Raw genomic sequence first — 18,019 nt, 5'->3', positions numbered from 1 at the left:
ACAAACTTGGTATCAAGAAGGCCTCATGGTTCAACGATGACCTCAAGAAGTCCAAGAAACTGTGCCGCTCCCTTGAAAAGGCCTGGAAAAAAGACCCATCCACCAGCAACAAGGACGCCTTCAAAAGCGCCATCCGCACTCACCACCAACTGATCCGAAAAGCCAAGAAAACAGCATTCAAAGATCGACTTGACAACAACGCCCACAATAGCAAGGAACTTTTCAACATCGTCAAGGAATTTTCCAACCCCTCGGCCAACTCCAACGACATCTCCCCCTCTCAAACCCTCTGCGATTCCCTAGCCTCTTTCTTCCACAACAAGATTGCTGACATCCACAACAGCTTTGTCAACCAACCCGGAAACCAACCCACCCTACCATCAGCCGACCATCTTCCCCCCGTTAACACCCTTAACGCCTGGAACCCCATCTCCACGGAGGACACCATCCGCCTGATGAATTCCATCCACTCTGGATCCCCCACAGACCCATGCCCTCACCACATCTTCAACAAAGCAGACTTCGTCATAGCTCCGCACCTCCGAGACGTCATCAACTGCTCCTTCAATTCCGCTACCTTCCCAGAAGATTGGAAACACGCTGAACTCACCGCCCTTCTGAAAAAACCAACAGCAGACCCCACCGAACTCAAAAACTACCGCCCCATCTCGCTTCTTCCATTCCCGGCCAAAGTCATCGAGAAAGCTGTCAACAACCAACTCGCCGCCTTCCTCGAAGCCAACAATTCACTCGACCCCTCACAATCTGGATTCCGAGCCAAACACAGCACTGAGACCGCCCTCATCGCAGCAACAGATGACATCCGTACTCTACTGGACAATGGAGACACAGTCGCCCTCATCCTCCTCGATCTTTCTGCAGCCTTCGACACAGTCTGCCACAGCACCCTTTTACATCGCCTCAGAAACATCGGAATCCAAGGAAAGGCACTGGAATGGATCACCTCGTTCCTCACCGGAAGAACCCAGAGACTCCGCCTCCCACCATTCAATTCAGAGGCCTCTGAAATCATCTGCGGCGTACCACAAGGATCCTCACTCAGTCCCACCCTCTTCAACGTATACATGAGCCCCCTCGCGGCCATCGCCCGCCAACACAACCTCAACATCATCTCCTACGCGGACGACACTCAACTGATCCTATCTCTCACAAAAGACCCCAGCACCGCCAAAACTAACCTTCACGAAGGAATGAAAGAAGTCGCCGAATGGATGAAACAAAGCCGACTGAAACTGAACTCAGACAAAACAGAAGTCCTCATCTTAGGTAAATCCCCCTCTGCTTGGGACGACTCCTGGTGGCCGGAAGCCCTCGGAAATGCACCCATCCCGACAGACCACGCACGAAACCTTGGCGTCATCCTGGATTCCTCACTATCAATGAACAGACAAGTCAGCGCCGTATCCTCCTCCTGCTTCAACATTCTTCGCATGCTCAGAAAAACATTTCGCTGGATCCCCACCGAAACAAGGAAAACAGTCACCCACGCTCTGGTCACGAGCCGACTGGACTACGGAAACACCCTCTACGCAGGCACCACCGCCAAACTCCAGAAGAAACTACAACGAATCCAAAACGCCTCAGCCAGGCTCATATTAGACATCCCACGCAACGAACACATCTCTGGTCACCTTAAAGATCTCCACTGGCTACCCGTCAATAAGAGGATTACTTTCCGACTGCTCACCCACGCACACAAATCACTCTACGACATCGGACCAGACTGCCTCAACTCCCGACTGTCCTTCTACTCCCCCCCCCGCCTACTTCGATCCTCCAACCAAGCCTTCGCCACTGTACCCCACATCAACAAGACCACCATGGGAGGCAGATCCTTCTCTTACCTGGCTGCCAAAACATGGAACTCACTCCCCGCTTACCTTCGCCTCACCCAGAATCACCTAGCGTTCAGAAAGCAGCTTAAAACGTGGATATTTGACATATAATCCTCCTCCCCTTCCTAAGCGCCTTGAAACCCTCTGGGTATGTAGTGCGCTATATAAATTGTATGACTTGACTTGACTTGACTAAGGAAGGAACTTTATTGCCCACCTGTTTGGATGGTGTGTCAGCTGGAAATAGTTTGTAGATGTTGTTTATTTATTTACAAAAAAGGATGAAAGGGAGTCAACCCACTCTTAGGAAGCAATGATCGGCTGTTGACATGAGGAGGGATTGGTAAATTCTTTTACTATTTTGTACAGTTCTTTATGGGAATTGGAGGCCTGATTTATTCTATTTCATAAGTATATTTTTTTGGCAGTGGCTATATGGTCCATATAGAGCTGATGCATTGTTATGTAATGCTGTCTGTCTATTTCGTTTTTAGTGTGTCTTCATTTACGTTCCGTTTTTCTGACTGTGAGTTTGTCAGTTCTTAGGTCTGGAGTGAACCAGGGGGAAAGTGTATCCGGGCACCGAGTTGCCTTTTTTGAAGCTACTGTATCTAGGGTCGTGCTGATGGCGAGTTCCTTATCTCTAGCTGCCTTGTTTGTGTGGGTTATCTCTGAGGGGGGAGGGGAGTGAAGTGGAAAAAGATTCTATATTTATCTTGTTCCAGGATCTACTTAGCTTTGTTTCTTTCCTGGGATGAGGTTTAGTAGAATTCCAGTGTATTTGAAATCTTATTACATGGTAGTCAGATCATAGAACTGGGAGTAGCTGGTCAATCACTACATTAGGGGAGTTTGTAAATAATGCTTTTTGATTAAAAAAAATGGGAGGGATGTAGAGGGCCACCAGGCCTTTACAACCAAGTGTATCGACATGCAACCCTCGTGGCCGGGCTCAGCCTGAGGGTATAAATAAATGGGCTGAAGGTCGCTCGAGGTCTTCGCCGATAGTAAAGTGCTGTTTGTGGGTGTCGATTCTCTGCAGTGCACCCAGGGCCCATTAGCCACCCTGCCACACCATCTCACACCTTTTAAGAGTCTCCCAAACTGTAGGCCTTGTGCAGGAGAACGGGGCTTTCTGTTCCTCCCCATTCCTGAGGCTTCCCAAGAGTACAAGGTGTACAATGCTGTGTGTTAGTGAAACTTGGACATAGCACGTTGTTTCCCGGTACAGGAAGCTGCTGGTGTCCAAGAGCAGGTGTTCAGCACGGGTGGAACATCACAATATGCCCAAGAGTACAAAGAGTTACTATGTACCTCTAGGAGAGAGGTGGCAACGGACATGGGTTAAACTAAGCCTGCACGTCCCTATTTGTTTCCCCTTCCCGTTGTACCTGGCCAGGGTCAGGATTGTATTTATCAGTCATGGGCGGGCCTGGACATATTTGGACTGCGCGTTGGATCTGTATAAGAAGAAACTGACTGGCTGATAGCCATGAACAAGGGTGTATCCAGTGCCCCGGCCCTTCATTAGAGATATTTCCCCTATGGCTGGGCTGATGGCGTGCATCTCAGTTCAGAAGACCTCACTCTGGTCACTTTAGGGAGGCAGCATTAAATATCATGAAGATCTCCAGTGTGACATTTGGGGGCTTCCACAGTTTGTGAGGTGCACTTCTGGTTTGATATAACAAGCCTCCTGTAGAGGAAGAGTGTGTGTACTAGTTGTGGCGAAAAAGAACATGACTTTTTTCAGAGGCATTTTTAAAAAGAGTTTATAAACATGATCTTTTCACTATTTCCCACTAAATAAACAGAAGATTTATTTTTTTTATAGCGTACATCCTGAACTTGTGTATTTCAAGGTGCTCAATATGAGGTCATGAAAAAAAGGAGGCTAGAAGAAATAAAATTGCCTAGGATCACACAGCTGAGAGGCCTGGATTGAGATCAGATTTTGTACTTTCACATTGTGCAATTCAGCCTAACATCTGGCATTGTTTTACTCGTCACCCCATTTGATCTCCTCCCTCCTCTGCGATTCTCTGGATTCTAAGTGATGTAACTATGTATCCTGTAACTCACTGATTCAACTGATGTAGATACCTACTGCGGAGCCTGAGCAACCTTGGCCGATGCCCGGTGGAGCTGTCCTATGCAGCTATAGAGGAGTCTGGCCCCTTGGCCGTCACCTACCCAGCCGGTCATCTAGCATTGTCTTCCTCGTCTCCCCGTTCGTGTCTCCTTCCCTCCCCATCCTCCTCCCTCTGTATCTTTGATTCAACCTGTTGTAACTATGTAACCGGTAACTCGCTGATCCAACTGATATAACTATCTACCCTGTAACTCGCTGATCCTCATGTAAAGCGCTCTGATACCTCCGGGTCTAGCCATCACTATATAAAACTTTGCAAATAAAAACAAATAAATAAAAATCTTTTAAGGAAAATCAATCGCTTTTGTACAGGTGTAGTTTAAGCTTACTGGTCTTTTCCCTGACTGAAGGTCAGTTTGAATTTCATAAATCAATTCATTGTTTAAGGCTGCCTTTAATGCCTTTTTCTTCTTTAGTGGGCCTTGCTTCCGTGAAAGTCTTATCTTTATCATATCTGGCTATTCACCTTTTGAGTTAAGCTCCTTGCCCTTCTTTTACCTTGAATTAAGAAATCATGCCCAAGCGTTATTTTGTTCCTTTCTTTTATAATATTTATTGTATTTAATCTGATACAGCTGCACCAAAGACTAAAGCGTGAGAAGCATGTTTTAATAAACTGATCGATAAATAGAATAGAATTTCAATGTTCAAATTATTAAATATGATAATATGAAAAATATAAGGTAACACACATTTCTTTCTTTTACCGTTTATACTTCCCCAACTCGACAAGTAACAAAGCCACATTGCTTACACACTGGACCTATTGCCAGATAAAAGAAACGCGAAACATATTTTTTTCATATAATATTCAAGATCTCACTCTCTGATCTCACTTGAAATGGCTGACGTCCAGACATTTCTTGATGTGCGTTAGCCTTCTCTTCAACAGGAGGCTCAAGGCATGCAAGTCTCAGTAGGCTGCTACATAGCTGAAGAACCGTTATTATTCAGGACACATTGTAATAATCGGGGACATATACAATTATAATGAGCAATTTGAGATTTAATGAAATGGTCTTACCATATCAGAAATCACTGTTACTGAATACTGGTATGCATCTAGAATAAACTTTTCATCTGATTCAAAAACCATGATGGGGCTTTCAGATATAAACTCATCCTTGGTCTTTGGCAGTGGCGCTCGACTTTTTTGTTTACTTGGGACTAGTTCTGCAGACTCCGGTCTTCGGGACACCAGGGGCACTCTGAAAAACATGCAAGGTAACACTAGTGTGCAATATTTGTAAGATGCCATATATTAAATTAACTTCAAATTTAAGAAAACTTTAGAAGAAAATCTTTAAAAACGATCAGTTAAAATAACAACAGTAGAGTTTGGCAATGAAGTAATGTTTGTAAAAGCAAAACTATTTCATATTGACTTTAACAATCCCCCTACACATCATGTATTCCCACTTGAAATTTTCCAATGATATACAAGAAGAGTATTTATATAAAATACAAACTTTGCTGAGTAGTTACCAGAACAATCACCCAATTATCATAATGGCTTAACATTTAGAAAGTATGCAAATGCACCAAATGCAGGGAATTTACATATCAAGAAATGAAGTTGCGCAAATGGACACATTTCTGGTTCATGGAAAATAGCTCATAGTCTGCTCTGCTTCAATGGTAGGTTTAGTAATTATACAAGTTATATAAAATACAAAAACCTTGAGAGCTGAAGGATGATTAAGAAGATAACTAACTCTCTTTTTTTTCCTGCATGTCACCCAATGGTCCCTACAATGTCTAGCAAGCAGAAAGTGACAAGTCATGGTTATGCTTGCTTTCAATTGTGGAAATCCTGATTCTATGTCAGGACGTGGTGGCGAGGATTAGGCAGATCCTTTCTTCTCTATTTATTTTCTTCTTTATTTCAAAACATTGTAAATAATAAAGTACTTTGGGCCATATGTAGGTAGCCCAATACCGGTTGGTAACGGCCGAAATTACCGAATTTCGGCCGTTACCGACCGGTATTAGGCATTTGAAATGTAGGGGCCAAATTTAGGGATTTGGTAATTTACCGAATCGGTAATTTAAGGAATCGGTAAATTATCGAATCCTTTAAATACCGATTCGGTAAATTACCGAATCTGTAATGTAGGGAGCACTCAAGTGAGTCCATTTCTGAGTTAAGGATTCAGTATTTACCACCAACTAGAAGTTGGTGGTAAATATCGAAAACCTTAGAAAAAACAAATTTGAGCTTTTTCAAAAGTGCCATGTGACAGACATGTATGTGTGCCACATGTGCACAGATGCACGATTCAGGGGTGCAACAGGGTGTCAATGTGACACCCTGCCACCCTTGAATATGCACCCCCTATTACCGATTCTGTATTTACCGAATCGGTAATAGTGAATTGCATCCCATTCATTCCTAAGGGCCTCCAGGCCTCCAGGCCCATAGGAATGAATGGGAATTACCGAATCGGTAAATACCGAATCGGTATTTACTGAATTTTACCAACTCGGTAAAATTTACGGAATCAATACCTACATACCATTTACCGATTCTGAAATACCGAATCGGTAAAATTTGGTATTTTAGAATCGGTAAATTTGGATTTCCTACATATTTGTTCTTTGTTTCTCAGGAACCCAGGCAAACCATGAAGAACTGAGGAAACGAGATTGTCCAATCAGGAGCCTCCAGCCCCCTTAACCCTCGCTGTCCCTCCACTAAATACTTCTTTCTTCTGCTGCTGCCGCCGTGCTGAGTACAGGACGCTAGTCCCTTCAGTTTTTCTTTACCATTTACAGGCCTTATGGGTGTTCTGGTTTAATCTTGTTTATTGTGTAGTGGTTACAGCTTTGTTGTCCGTGGGAACGCGTTGTTGCTCCTTCACAGCTGCTCCCTGGCATTGTGAATCAGTCTGTCAGGGCCCGGAGCCGAAGAGTGCGCCGGTCCGCCGACAGCTAGAGGGCACGCTTCCTGTGTCACTGCTCAGACACGAGGTTCTCTACATGCGGGACAGAGGGTGTGTCATTTTCAGATTGAGCTGAGAGCCTCCGCCCGTTTTGCTGAGCCCTTAATATTGAACCCAGACCAGCCTGGAGCTGAACACTCTTTGGGGTAATGTTATAGGGAGTATAGACCCTATGGTTTGGCAAACGTGCCCAGGCTGAGGTAGAACTGCCATAATACTCTGCAGTTTTCGTCCTTGTGAACATAAGGGGGTTGGGTCTGCCTCGGCCCTTGACTAGTTGAGCTCTGTGGTGCGCGTTTAGGGCGTCTTTGGGCGTCTTCCCTACTTCTAGAGATTATTTCCTCCCCTTCAGGGCAGTGCTTACCTGGGCATAGACACCTTCAAAGGTCTCCTGTTTCTTCTGGGTACCTCCCCAGCATTATTGCTCCCTCTTACCTGGTGGGCAGCCACCATTCCCTACTGCTACCTCCTACAGCCACATAGTGAGCTGGTATACTTACCTCATGAAGGAATTTGAGGATTACTATGAAGAGGAGCAGAAGTGAAAATCTTCCACAGACAGTTTTGTTGCAGGAGTGAATCTTCCTAGGTCGGCTTTGTTGCCGGAAGAAAGAGGTGGTTAGAGGAGGGACAGCAACAGTTAAGAGGGCTGTAGGCTCCCGATTGGACAATCTCATTTCTTTCAGTTCTTCATGATTTCCCGGGGTTCCTGTGAAACAAAGTCCTTTGTTGTTTACGATGTTTAAAATGGCTGCTGTGTTGAAATATAGAAGAAATGGATATGCCTAATCCTTGCCTCTGTGTCCTTAATAGAATTGAAACTTTCTGTTATGAAAACTAGGAAACTTTTCATTCAATGGATTTCAATTTAATTTTAGAGATGTTCTAACAAGGCAGGTGATGCAGATGTTTGCACTGCAATATGTTTATGGTTGTAGAACCAAATTATTTCTACGGGCACAGACATAGAGGCAAGCTGGAGGTCATTTTGACTAATTATGACATTAATAACTGGAACATAATATTATACAGAAAGGGGGGGAAAACATGCATACTGAAAACAGGGAATTCTTGAACTCGCTCTAGGTTAGGATACGTGGGTCTTGAGTTTCAACCAGAGCTGCATCAATGATAGAATGGCAGGTTGTCTGAAAAGGTGGTTCATGACTGTACTGAGATCTGCCTAATTCTGATTAACAAATCAGCGGACACAATCCATGTCACTTATTCCTCAAAGATTCTTGACTAGGGGCCACATATATGACCATTAGGTTTTACAACTCACAAATTGTGATTTTAATTTCGAGACGCAAAACCTGATGTACAACAGTATCTCAGACACTGTTTGTGATTCCCAAATGGTTTGCAAGAGACCTGACTCACTAATAATCATGAGGTCGATCCTAATTTGTGACCCACTGGGAATAGCCGGCTCTCTCAAGGTGGTGGCCTGCAGACCCCAATGTCTTTTGACTGTTCTTATAAGGAACATGGTAATGACTAATTTGCATATGGCTGGGTCCAAACTGGGGTGGTGTGGTGAGCAAAAGAATGATGGATTAAACCCAGATCCGTGTGACTGGGGGTGAATGTTTGCTTTGTTCAGCATTCCGCCCATCAATTGTTTCTTTTGCATATGATGACCTAAGTGGGCAGGGTATGCCCAGACATGGGTCCCGTGCTCACTACACCACTAGATTCAAGCTAGCCTGGCTGCTGAAGAGTGATGCCCTGAGACCGGTCCCAGGATGCTTGTTTTCGGTCCAGGGACAACCTGGCTTGGCAGTTCAGGCTCGAGACTGTTCCCATAAGGAACAGGGTCAAGACTGATTTGCATATGGCTGGGTCAAAACTGGGGTGGTGTGGTGAGCAAAAGAATGATGGATTAAACCCAGATCCTTGTGACTGGGTGTGAATGTTTGCATTGTCCAGCATTCCGTCCATCAATTGTTTCTTTTGCATTTTGGTGCCGACCCCAGCACCAGTAGTAAAGAGTTTGGTCTTGAAGATCGATTCCGACCTATCAATGTCTAGCCAGGTATCAGCAGTGGTTGGTAACTGCATGGGCCTACTTAGGCAAATTGCGGAAACTTGTTCCACTCCTTTCCACTTCGGCCCTACAAACAATTGTATCTGCTACTGTTATCTCCCGGCTAGACTACGGGAATGCCCTTTACTTAGGCATCTCGCAGAGGCTTTTGAGGCGGCTGCAGGTGGTGCAAAATGACGCAGCCAGATTAATCTTCAGCCTCCCTAGGCATATGAGGGCCACCCCCCTATTGCATAAATTGCACTGGCTGCCTCTTAAACAGCAGGTGCACTTTAAGAGCTTGTGCATAGCCCACAGGGCCCTCTATGGAGATGCGCCAAAATATATAAAGGACAGAGTCCAAAAGTACGTGCCAGGACGGGCTCTGTGCTCTACAGAGGCATGTAAACTAGCCTCCCCTAGATACAATCTCAAGACCAAAGGAGGCAGAGCGTTCTCGGTTTTCCTACCTCAGATATGGAAAGACCTCCTTGAGGCCTGTGTAGGGAATCAGCCCTGCTCCCCTTTAGAAAGTTGTTAAAAACCCACCTGTTCAGAGAAACACTGACATCTGTTTAATCCTCCGTCCAGCAGTCATGCAGGTCCCTGTTCCTTCTTTGAGCGCTTAGAGACCAAGGGTAATTTGCGCTATATAAAAATAAAATAACATAACATAACATAACATATGACGCCCTAAGTGGGAAAGGTATGCCCAGACCTGGGTCCTGTGCTCACCACACCACTGTATTAAAGCTAGCCTGGCTGATGAAGGGTGATGCCCTGAAACCAGTCTCAGGATGCTTGTTCCTGGTCCAGGGAGGACCTGGCTTGGCAGTTCGGGCTGGACTATTCCCATAAGGAACCGGGTAAAGACTGATTTGCATATGGCTGGGTCCAAACTGGGGTGATGTGGTGAGCAAAAGAATGATGGATTAAACCCCGATCCATTTGACTGGGGGTGAATGTTTACATTGCCAGCAATCCTACCATCAATTGTTTCTTTTGCATATGTCGCCCTAATTTGGAAGGGTATGCCTAGACGTGGGTCCAGTACTCACTACACCACTGGATTTAAGCTAGCCTGGCTAATGAAGGGTGATGCCCTCAAACTGGTTCTAGGAGGCTTGTTTCTGATCCAGGGAGGATCTGGCTTGGCAGTTTGGGGGTCCAAACTGAGGTGGTGAGCAAATGAATGATGAATTAAACCCAGATCCTTGTGACTGGGGTAACATGTTTGCATTGTCCAGCATTCTGTCCATCAATGGTTTCTTTTGCATATATCACCCTAAGTGGGAAGGGTATGCCCACATGTGGGTCTCGTGCTCACTACACCACTGGATTCAAGCTAGCCTGGATGATGAAGTGTGCTGCCCTGAAACCGGTCCCAGGATTCTTGTTTCCAGTCCAGGGAGGACCTGGCTTGGCAGTTCGGGATGGACTGTTCCCATAAGGAACGGGGTCAAGACTAATTTGCATATGGCTGGGACCCAACTGGGGTGCTGTGGTGAGCAAAAAAATGATGGATTAAACCTATATCCTTGTGTCTGGGGGTGAATGTTTGCATTGTCCAGCATTCCGTCCATCAATTATTTATTTTGCATATGTCTCCCTAAGTGGGAAGGGTATGTCCAGACGTGGTCCTGTGCTCACGACACCACTGGATTTAAGCTAGCCTGGCTGATGAAGGGTGATGCCCTAAACCCGGCCCAAATATGCTTGTTTCCGGTCCTGGGAGGACATGGCTTGGGAGTTCAGGATGGACTGTTCCCATGAGGAACAGGGTAAGGACTGATTTGCATATGGCTGGGTCCAAACTGGGGTGGTATGGTGATCAATTGGATGTTGGATTAAACCCAGATCCTTGTGACAGGAGTAAATGTTTGCATTGTCCAGCATTCGGTCCATCAATTGTTTCTTAATAAAGCAGTTTTATTTTTAAATGCAACTTATTTTCTTTAAAAGAAAACAGGAAGCATTTCAAAAATAAAAATGAAAAGATTCTTCTTTTCATTGTTTGTTACAGTGGGCAGCTCTGAAAAAGTGTTGGCGCCCCAATTCACAAAGGGGAAGGGGTCCCTGTGGGACCCCTTCTAGTTTGCGAATGGCTTACCACCAGTTTTAAATTGGTGGCAATGTGCAAATGTTTTGCTACTGCATTCCTAATCGCAAAACATTCATATATACCAGTGTGACTCATTGTGAGAAGTTGGCCTGATATATGATGCTCAATAGTTCTAGTGATCACCTTGTATCAGTCCAAACAACCCTTATGGTGATTGGTTGTAAGTCAACCTTATAGACCAGCTATCCTAATGGTAGCATGGACAAAGCAGTCTTAGGCTAAACTCTTTTGGCATGTGAAGCCAGCTGTTTTACCACAATATAACCCCTTGAATACCAAGTGAAAGGACACCACACAGGTTGTTATGAAAATAAACAGTATATTTATTAATACCAACACCTCTGAACTCTTTATGAGGTCAGAGGGCTAAGCACATGACAATCTCTTACGAAAAATACTACAAGTTGCACAAAATTACAATGGTGCCCTAGGGGCACGACAAACCATATACTAAGTAAGTGGAATGTGAGAGTCAGGAAAAGGAATGGAGCTGTCCAGAGGCTGTAGGATCGATGGGACCACACTATACTAACTTCAGGTAAGTAATAGGAGCCCCACGGAACGCGTGTGCAGAGTGTGAACTCACACGCGAGATGCGTAACAACGTCTATGGACAGTACAGTTCAAGTTAAAGGTGAGTACGGACAATCCTGACTAGGTAGGACTAAAACGACTGTGGAACTCGACACTAGGACAGTTAAACTACCCTTGAGCACCGAAATGCTCGTGTTACCTCACCCACGGGCCGCGGGTGCATAGGTGTCAAAGTGCGTCGGGTTCTTGCGTTGAAGACAATGGAGCCTGAAAGAAAAGATGCTGCAGGCGCCCAGGAGAAAGATGTCCGGTGCAATACAAGGGTGGATTGTTGAAGAAGGAGACCTGAAAGCAGAGGGGACAATGTTCACAGTCACTAGCCAGTGACTGGAGTGGAACCAGGAAGGAACCAGATGTCGTCGTCGCGATCAGGTGAAGAGTGGACGCTTGACTCTGCAGCCACGTGGACCAGGAGGTATCTTCGACGACCAGGATGGAGGCACGAGCTGTCCCACGCAGGCTCCCGCTGTCGGCGGTGTCGGATCCGGGCTGGGACTCAACAGGCCTTGGCAAAGGCAACCCATGCGGTGAGTGAAGAAAGCGTCTGATGCGGACTAGAAGAGTCCGGGGTGCCCCTCTTTTGGAAGGGAGCAAGGGCCAATCTGGAGCAACCAGATCAGCAGTAAAAATTCAAAGAGTCGTCGTCTAGGAGGCCACTAGCCAGCCGGCAATTGACCAGACAACGCGTCGAGCAGGAACCATGCAGAAGGGCCCCACGCAGGTCTCGTGGATGCTGGAGGGCTGATCTTCGGTGCAGGGGCTGCTCGGGGTTGGGGCTTCTCAGTCCCCAAAGCACTTGGTCGAGTTTACCTCGGGAGTCGTGCTGGAAGCGAAGTGCAGGTTCGTTCAAGATGGCCGGTCCCACGTGTCTCGTCGCACCCACGGGTCTCAGCTTTGCTGCAGATGTAGGTAGAGGTCGGAGAGGTCTGGGAATCCGTGTCTCGTCGGGCTCTGAAGTCTGGATTCTCGAGGGAAGACGACAAAGTGAAGCCGCTGGACGCTTGATGGTGCCTGCAGTTGCAGGGTGGACACTCCTTGTCCACAAGGGAGATTCTTCAGTCTTCTGTGGAGCAGAACGTCGAAGGCCAGAGTTTCTTGTTGTTGAATAGTTCAGGATAATCTAATTTGGAATGGGACCAGCTCCTACCTTTATTCTCCTAAAGGGGGCTGCACTACTGACTAGGTCCCTCCCCTGGGTGGGACCAGGAAGGGGGGTGGTTACACCCCCTATCCTTTGTTCCGTTTCCCGCCAGAGCTGGGGCTGGGATGCCCCAGCAACTGGTTTGAACCGGTGTATGCACAGGGCACCTTGTGTGCCCCAGGCATGTCTCATTCCTTTCAGGCCTCCCTACCTCAATACACAAAATCCTGTCTGGGGTGGTGCTAGCACCTCCCAAGGCAGGAAACCCTTTGTCCAGGCCATCCTCGCTGGAAGGACTCCCAGCAGCAGGAGGTCAGACTTGTGTCTGTGGTGGCAGCATCCATTTTGTGCTGCTGAGGCTCGAGTTAACTTTAACCGGGGTTCACAGTTACATACATGTCGTGTCCCTCTAGAAGGGTGGAATGCTACCCCCGTCGCCAGAATTGGCGAGGGGGTAGTATTCCAATTCGTATGACACCTTACTCGACATGTTTTGATAATGTTATACCAGAGTTAGCATTTAACCGCGAGGTTGATAATGCACTTAAGAGTATATAGTATAGCGTTATCATGGAACAGCTATTAGGACTTGGTTCCGCAAGCTGCAAACGGGCTCAGCTCATGCCAGAGCACCATCTCACATAATTCCAAGCACTGTGCCTTCAGGATTGATAAGGCCTTCCATAGGAGTGACTCATAGGAATATATGTGTCCATTTTAGGGTTAGATATAGGTATACTATATCTACAGCAAAGGGTGTTTACACCACCTTGCCCCAGCTGTCATGCAGCCAGTTGTGTCAGGTTTAGATGGCCAGCCAGGGGTGGCATAATACATGCTTCAGCCCCTGGTAGGCCCTGGGTACACCTATGCCCTGTGTACAGGGACTGATAAGGTGGCCCAGTACCGATTGGTAAATGCACCTAAAGTACATGCTTGTCAATTTAGAGAGAGACAGCTAGGCTGTGGGTCTGATTAGCAGGCCCACAACCAGGGAAAGTCGTAAACCAGTGAAGCAAAAAGCAAAAATCTGGGGTGACCATAGGATTGCAGACCCCACTCTCCTAAATAACCCCCCCAAACTTAGGGACATTAAACTAACCTTGACCAGGTGAGTCTTCCTGTTCTAAGTGGAAATCCCTGGAGAGACCATCTGCATTGCCATGGTCAGTCCCTGGTCTGTGCTCCACTGTAAAGTCCATCCCCTGTAGGGAAATGGACCACCTAAGAAGTTTGGGGTTTTCAACCTTCATCTGATTTAGCCATAAGAGGGGCTTATGGTCGGTCTGAATCTTGAAGTGAGTTCCAAACAAGTATGGCCTCAACTTCTTCAGGGCCCAAACCACAGCAAAGGCCTCCCTCTCAATAGCTGACCAACGTTTCTCTCTAGGGGTCAGCCTTCTGCTTATAAAAGCAATGGGCTGGTCATGACCATCAATATTCAGTTGAGAAAGAACAGCTCCCACACCCAACTCAGATGCATCTGTTTGGACAATGAAGGTTTTGGAGTAGTCAGGACTCTTGAGAATAGGTGCAGTACACATGGCCTGCTTTAGGTCATCAAATGCCTTCTGACAGCTAACTGTCCACTGAACTTTCTTTGGAATTTTCTTGCTTGTCAAGTCATTAAGTGGTGTCACAATGGACCCATAATTTTTGACAAACTTCCTATAGTAACCAGACAGGCCCAAAAAAGATCTGACCTGTGTCTGGGTGGTTGGAGGAGCCCAGTCCTTTATAGCCTGTATCTTGCTCTCCAATGGTTAAACCTGGCCTCCACCCACAAGGTGGCCCAGGTACACAACCTGACTCTGCCCTATCTGGCACTTAGTAGCCTTGATAGTGAGGCCTGCCTTTTGCAGGGCCTCCAAAACTTTCCTCAGGTGGATCAGGTGATCCTACCAGGTTGAGCTAAAGACAGCAATATCATCTAGATATGCTGCACAGAAGTCATCCAACCCAGTGAGAACTTGGTTCACCAACCTTTGAAAAGTGGCAGGTGCATTTTTCAAACCAAAGGGCATCACCACAAATTGGGCATGACCTCCTGGGGTAGAAAATGCTGTCTTGGCCTTGGCATCCTCAGCTAACCTGATCTGCCAATAACCAGCTGTTAGGTCAAATGTACTTAAGAAAGTTGCAGAAGCCAACTTGTCTATCAGTTCATCTGCCCTAGGTATTGGATGGGCATCTGTCTTAGTGACAGCATTGAGACCCCTGTAGTCTACACAAAACCTCATCTCTCTCTTACCATCCTGGGTGTGAGGTTTAGGCACTAGAACTACAGGACTAGCCCAAGGGCTCTCTGAGGGTTCAATGACTCCCAATTCCAACATCTTTTGGACTTCTTTCTTAATGCAGTCCCTGACGTGGTCAGGTTGCCTGTAGATTTTACTCTTGACAGGTAGACTGTCACCAGTGTCCACCTCATGAGTGCACCAGTTCGTCTGACTGGGGGTCAGTGAAAACATTTGCCTGAAGGATTGAAGAACCTGTTTACAATCCTCTTGTTGATGGGCAGAGAGGCTGTCAGAAAAGAATACACCATCTACTGACCCATCATCAGGGTTCTGAGTGAGCAGGTCTGGGAGAGGGCCACTCTCTTCCCCCTGCCCCTCATCTGTGGCCATGAGCAAGCCCATGTCCTCCCTGTTGACAAATGCTTTGAGCCTGTTTACATGAAGCACCCTGTGGGGGCTCCTGGGAGTTCCCATGTCCACCAAGTAGGTGACTTCTCCCTTTTGCTCAATGATGGTATGGGGTCCAGACCATTTGTCTTGGAGAGCTGCTGGGGCCACTGGCTCCTACACCCACACCTTCTGTCCTGCATGGTAAACAGTTAGGACAGCCTTTTGGTCATGCCAAGCTTTTTGGAGTTCTTGGCTGGCCTCAAGGTTTTTAGATGCCTTCTCCATGTACTCTGCCATCCTGGAGCGGAGACCAAGTACATAGTCCACTATGTCAAGCTGAGGCTTTTTGAGAGGTAACTAAGGGTGGGCGGCCAGCTACGCTCCGTGCACGGAGTGCCGTCTCCTACGCATTTTGCGTAGCGGGCGTAGCCAGGCGGCACTATGCGCGCTCCGCAGACGGTGCGTAGCCGGCCGCCACCCGCCTCCCTCCCGCCCTCCCTAAATACATAAATAAAAGTATAAAAAGCTTTTAAAAACACTTACCTTGTCTGCCGCGTCCCCGGGGCTCCCTCTCGCCGTCCCGCGATTCGCGCCACCATTTCGGATCCTAATGCGCATGCGCGGGTGGCCGCGCATGCGCATTTCTCGTGAGGAATGCGCATGCACGGCCGCCCGCGCATGCGCATTAGGATCCGAATCGGTGGCGGCACGAATCGCGGGATGGCGAGAGGGAGCCCCGGGGACGCGGCGGACAAGGTAAGTGTTTTTAAAAGCTTTTTATACTTTTATATATGTATTTAGGGAGGGCGGGAGGGAGGCGGGCGGCGCGGAGTGGGGCTACGCGGAGTGCGCGGGTGGGCGTAGTTGTGTGCCCACTTCGCGTAGCTCCGCGGAGCCCCACTCCGCACACTACGCCCAGGGTTAGAGGTAACTCCCATCCTTCCTTTACAAGACATAGGGGTCCTCTTACAGGATGCCCAAACAGAAGCTCAAAAGGGCTGTAACCAACCCCCTTCTGTGGGACCTCTCTGTAAGCAAACAGGAGGCAGGGTAAAAGGATATCCCATCTTCGCCTCAGCTTTTCAGGTAATCCTTTTATCATCCCTTTGAGGGTCTTGTTGAATCTCTCAACAAGCCCATTGCACTGTGGGTGAAAGGGTGTGGTGAATTTATAATTGACACCACATTCCTTCCACATAGCAGTCAAGTATCCTGACATGAAGTTTGCACCTCTGTCAGAGACAACCTCCTTAGGAAACCCCACTCTGGAGAAAAAAGTAGGGCCCTGGCCACACCAGGAGCTGTAGTGGTCCTAAGGGGAAGAGCTTCTGGATACCTGGTGGCATGATCCACTACCACCAGTAAAAAAACTGTGCCCAGATGCTGTTGGGGGTCCATTGGTCCAACAATGTCAATCCCCACTCTTTCAAAGGGAACCCCCACCACAGGTAGTGGTATAAGGGGGGCTTTTGTTGTGCCACCTGATTTGCCACTGGCTTGACAGGTGACACATGAGCGACAAAACTCTTTTGTGTCTTCAGACATATGAGGCCAGTGAAAGTGTGGGGCAAGCCTGTCCCAAGTCTTGTTCTGGCCTAAGTGACCTGCAAGGGGAATCTCATGGGCTAAGGTGAGAAGGAAACCTCTAAGAGACAAGGGGATGACCAGCCTCCTGGTAGCACCATGCTTGGGGTCTCTTGCCTCAGAGTATAGGAGTCCATCTTCCCAATACACTTTATGGGCACCTGTAGCATTCCCTGCAGCCTCAGCAGCTGCCTGCTGTCTGAGGGGTTCAAGAGAGGAACAATCTAATTGGGCCTGCCTCAAGTCTGCCCTGGAAGGTCCCCCTGTCCCAAGAAACTCAACCTGTTCAGGTTCAAGTTCTTCTAGGACAGTTCCTTCTGGGGTCTCTGGGTCAGCCTCCTGAGAGGGCTGATCCTCAACCTAAGGCAAGGGGGAAGGCTCTGCCTTAACCCTACCATTCCTTCTCTTGGGTAGTGTCTGGTCCATTCTTCCAGGATCCAGCACTTGTTCAGCTGGGCATTTCTTGGCCTGTGACCTAGTCACAGCAAGGACATGTGAGGATAGACCTAGCATTTCTACATGAGTCCTGTACTCCACATCTGACCACAGTGAGGATTCCAAACCATTGCCCAAAAGACAATCTACTGGGAGGTCTGAACTAACTACAACCCTTTTGAGGCCAGTTACCCCTCCCCAGGAGAAATTAACAACTGCCATACTGTGATTGGTAGTGACATTGCTAGCATTGGTCACTAGGTAATCTGAACCTAGCATGATCTGGTCAGGGTCCACAAATGTTGGTGTCACCATGGTGACACTGGCACAAGTGTCCCTGTAGGCCTGAGCCATTTTTCCATTTATCAAAGGCGTTTGTCTGTATTTGCCCAGAGTACTAGGACTTACAGTAGGGGTCATATCCATGTCCCCAGTACAAACAAGAACTGCCTGAGTAGGAATTCTAACTAAGTCAGAACCCACCTCAGTTCCCAGGGTTAACCCAACTATAGCCTTGGGAGGTACACTACCACT

At 47.3% G+C, this 18,019-nt stretch overlaps 1 protein-coding gene across 2 annotated transcripts in view; it reads right to left on the bottom strand.

Annotated features, from left to right (window-relative positions):
- Window positions 1-18,019, bottom strand: part of SPEF2 (sperm flagellar and cilia associated 2) — a 1,151,963-nt gene that overhangs the window by 405,665 nt on the left and 728,279 nt on the right. For both annotated transcript variants that reach the window (XM_078674939.1, XM_078674940.1), the window contains exon 24: window positions 5,033-5,216. In XM_078674939.1, coding sequence (XP_078531065.1) covers window positions 5,033-5,216 — 184 coding nt within the window. The remainder of the gene's footprint in view (window positions 1-5,032; window positions 5,217-18,019) is intronic.

This window comes from Lissotriton helveticus, chromosome 2_1 (genome assembly GCF_964261635.1).
Source record: "Lissotriton helveticus chromosome 2_1, aLisHel1.1, whole genome shotgun sequence".
Classification (NCBI taxonomy): domain Eukaryota; kingdom Metazoa; phylum Chordata; class Amphibia; order Caudata; family Salamandridae; genus Lissotriton; species Lissotriton helveticus.
Note: the sequence above shows the minus strand (reverse complement) of the source record. Positions and strands in the feature narration are given on the sequence as shown.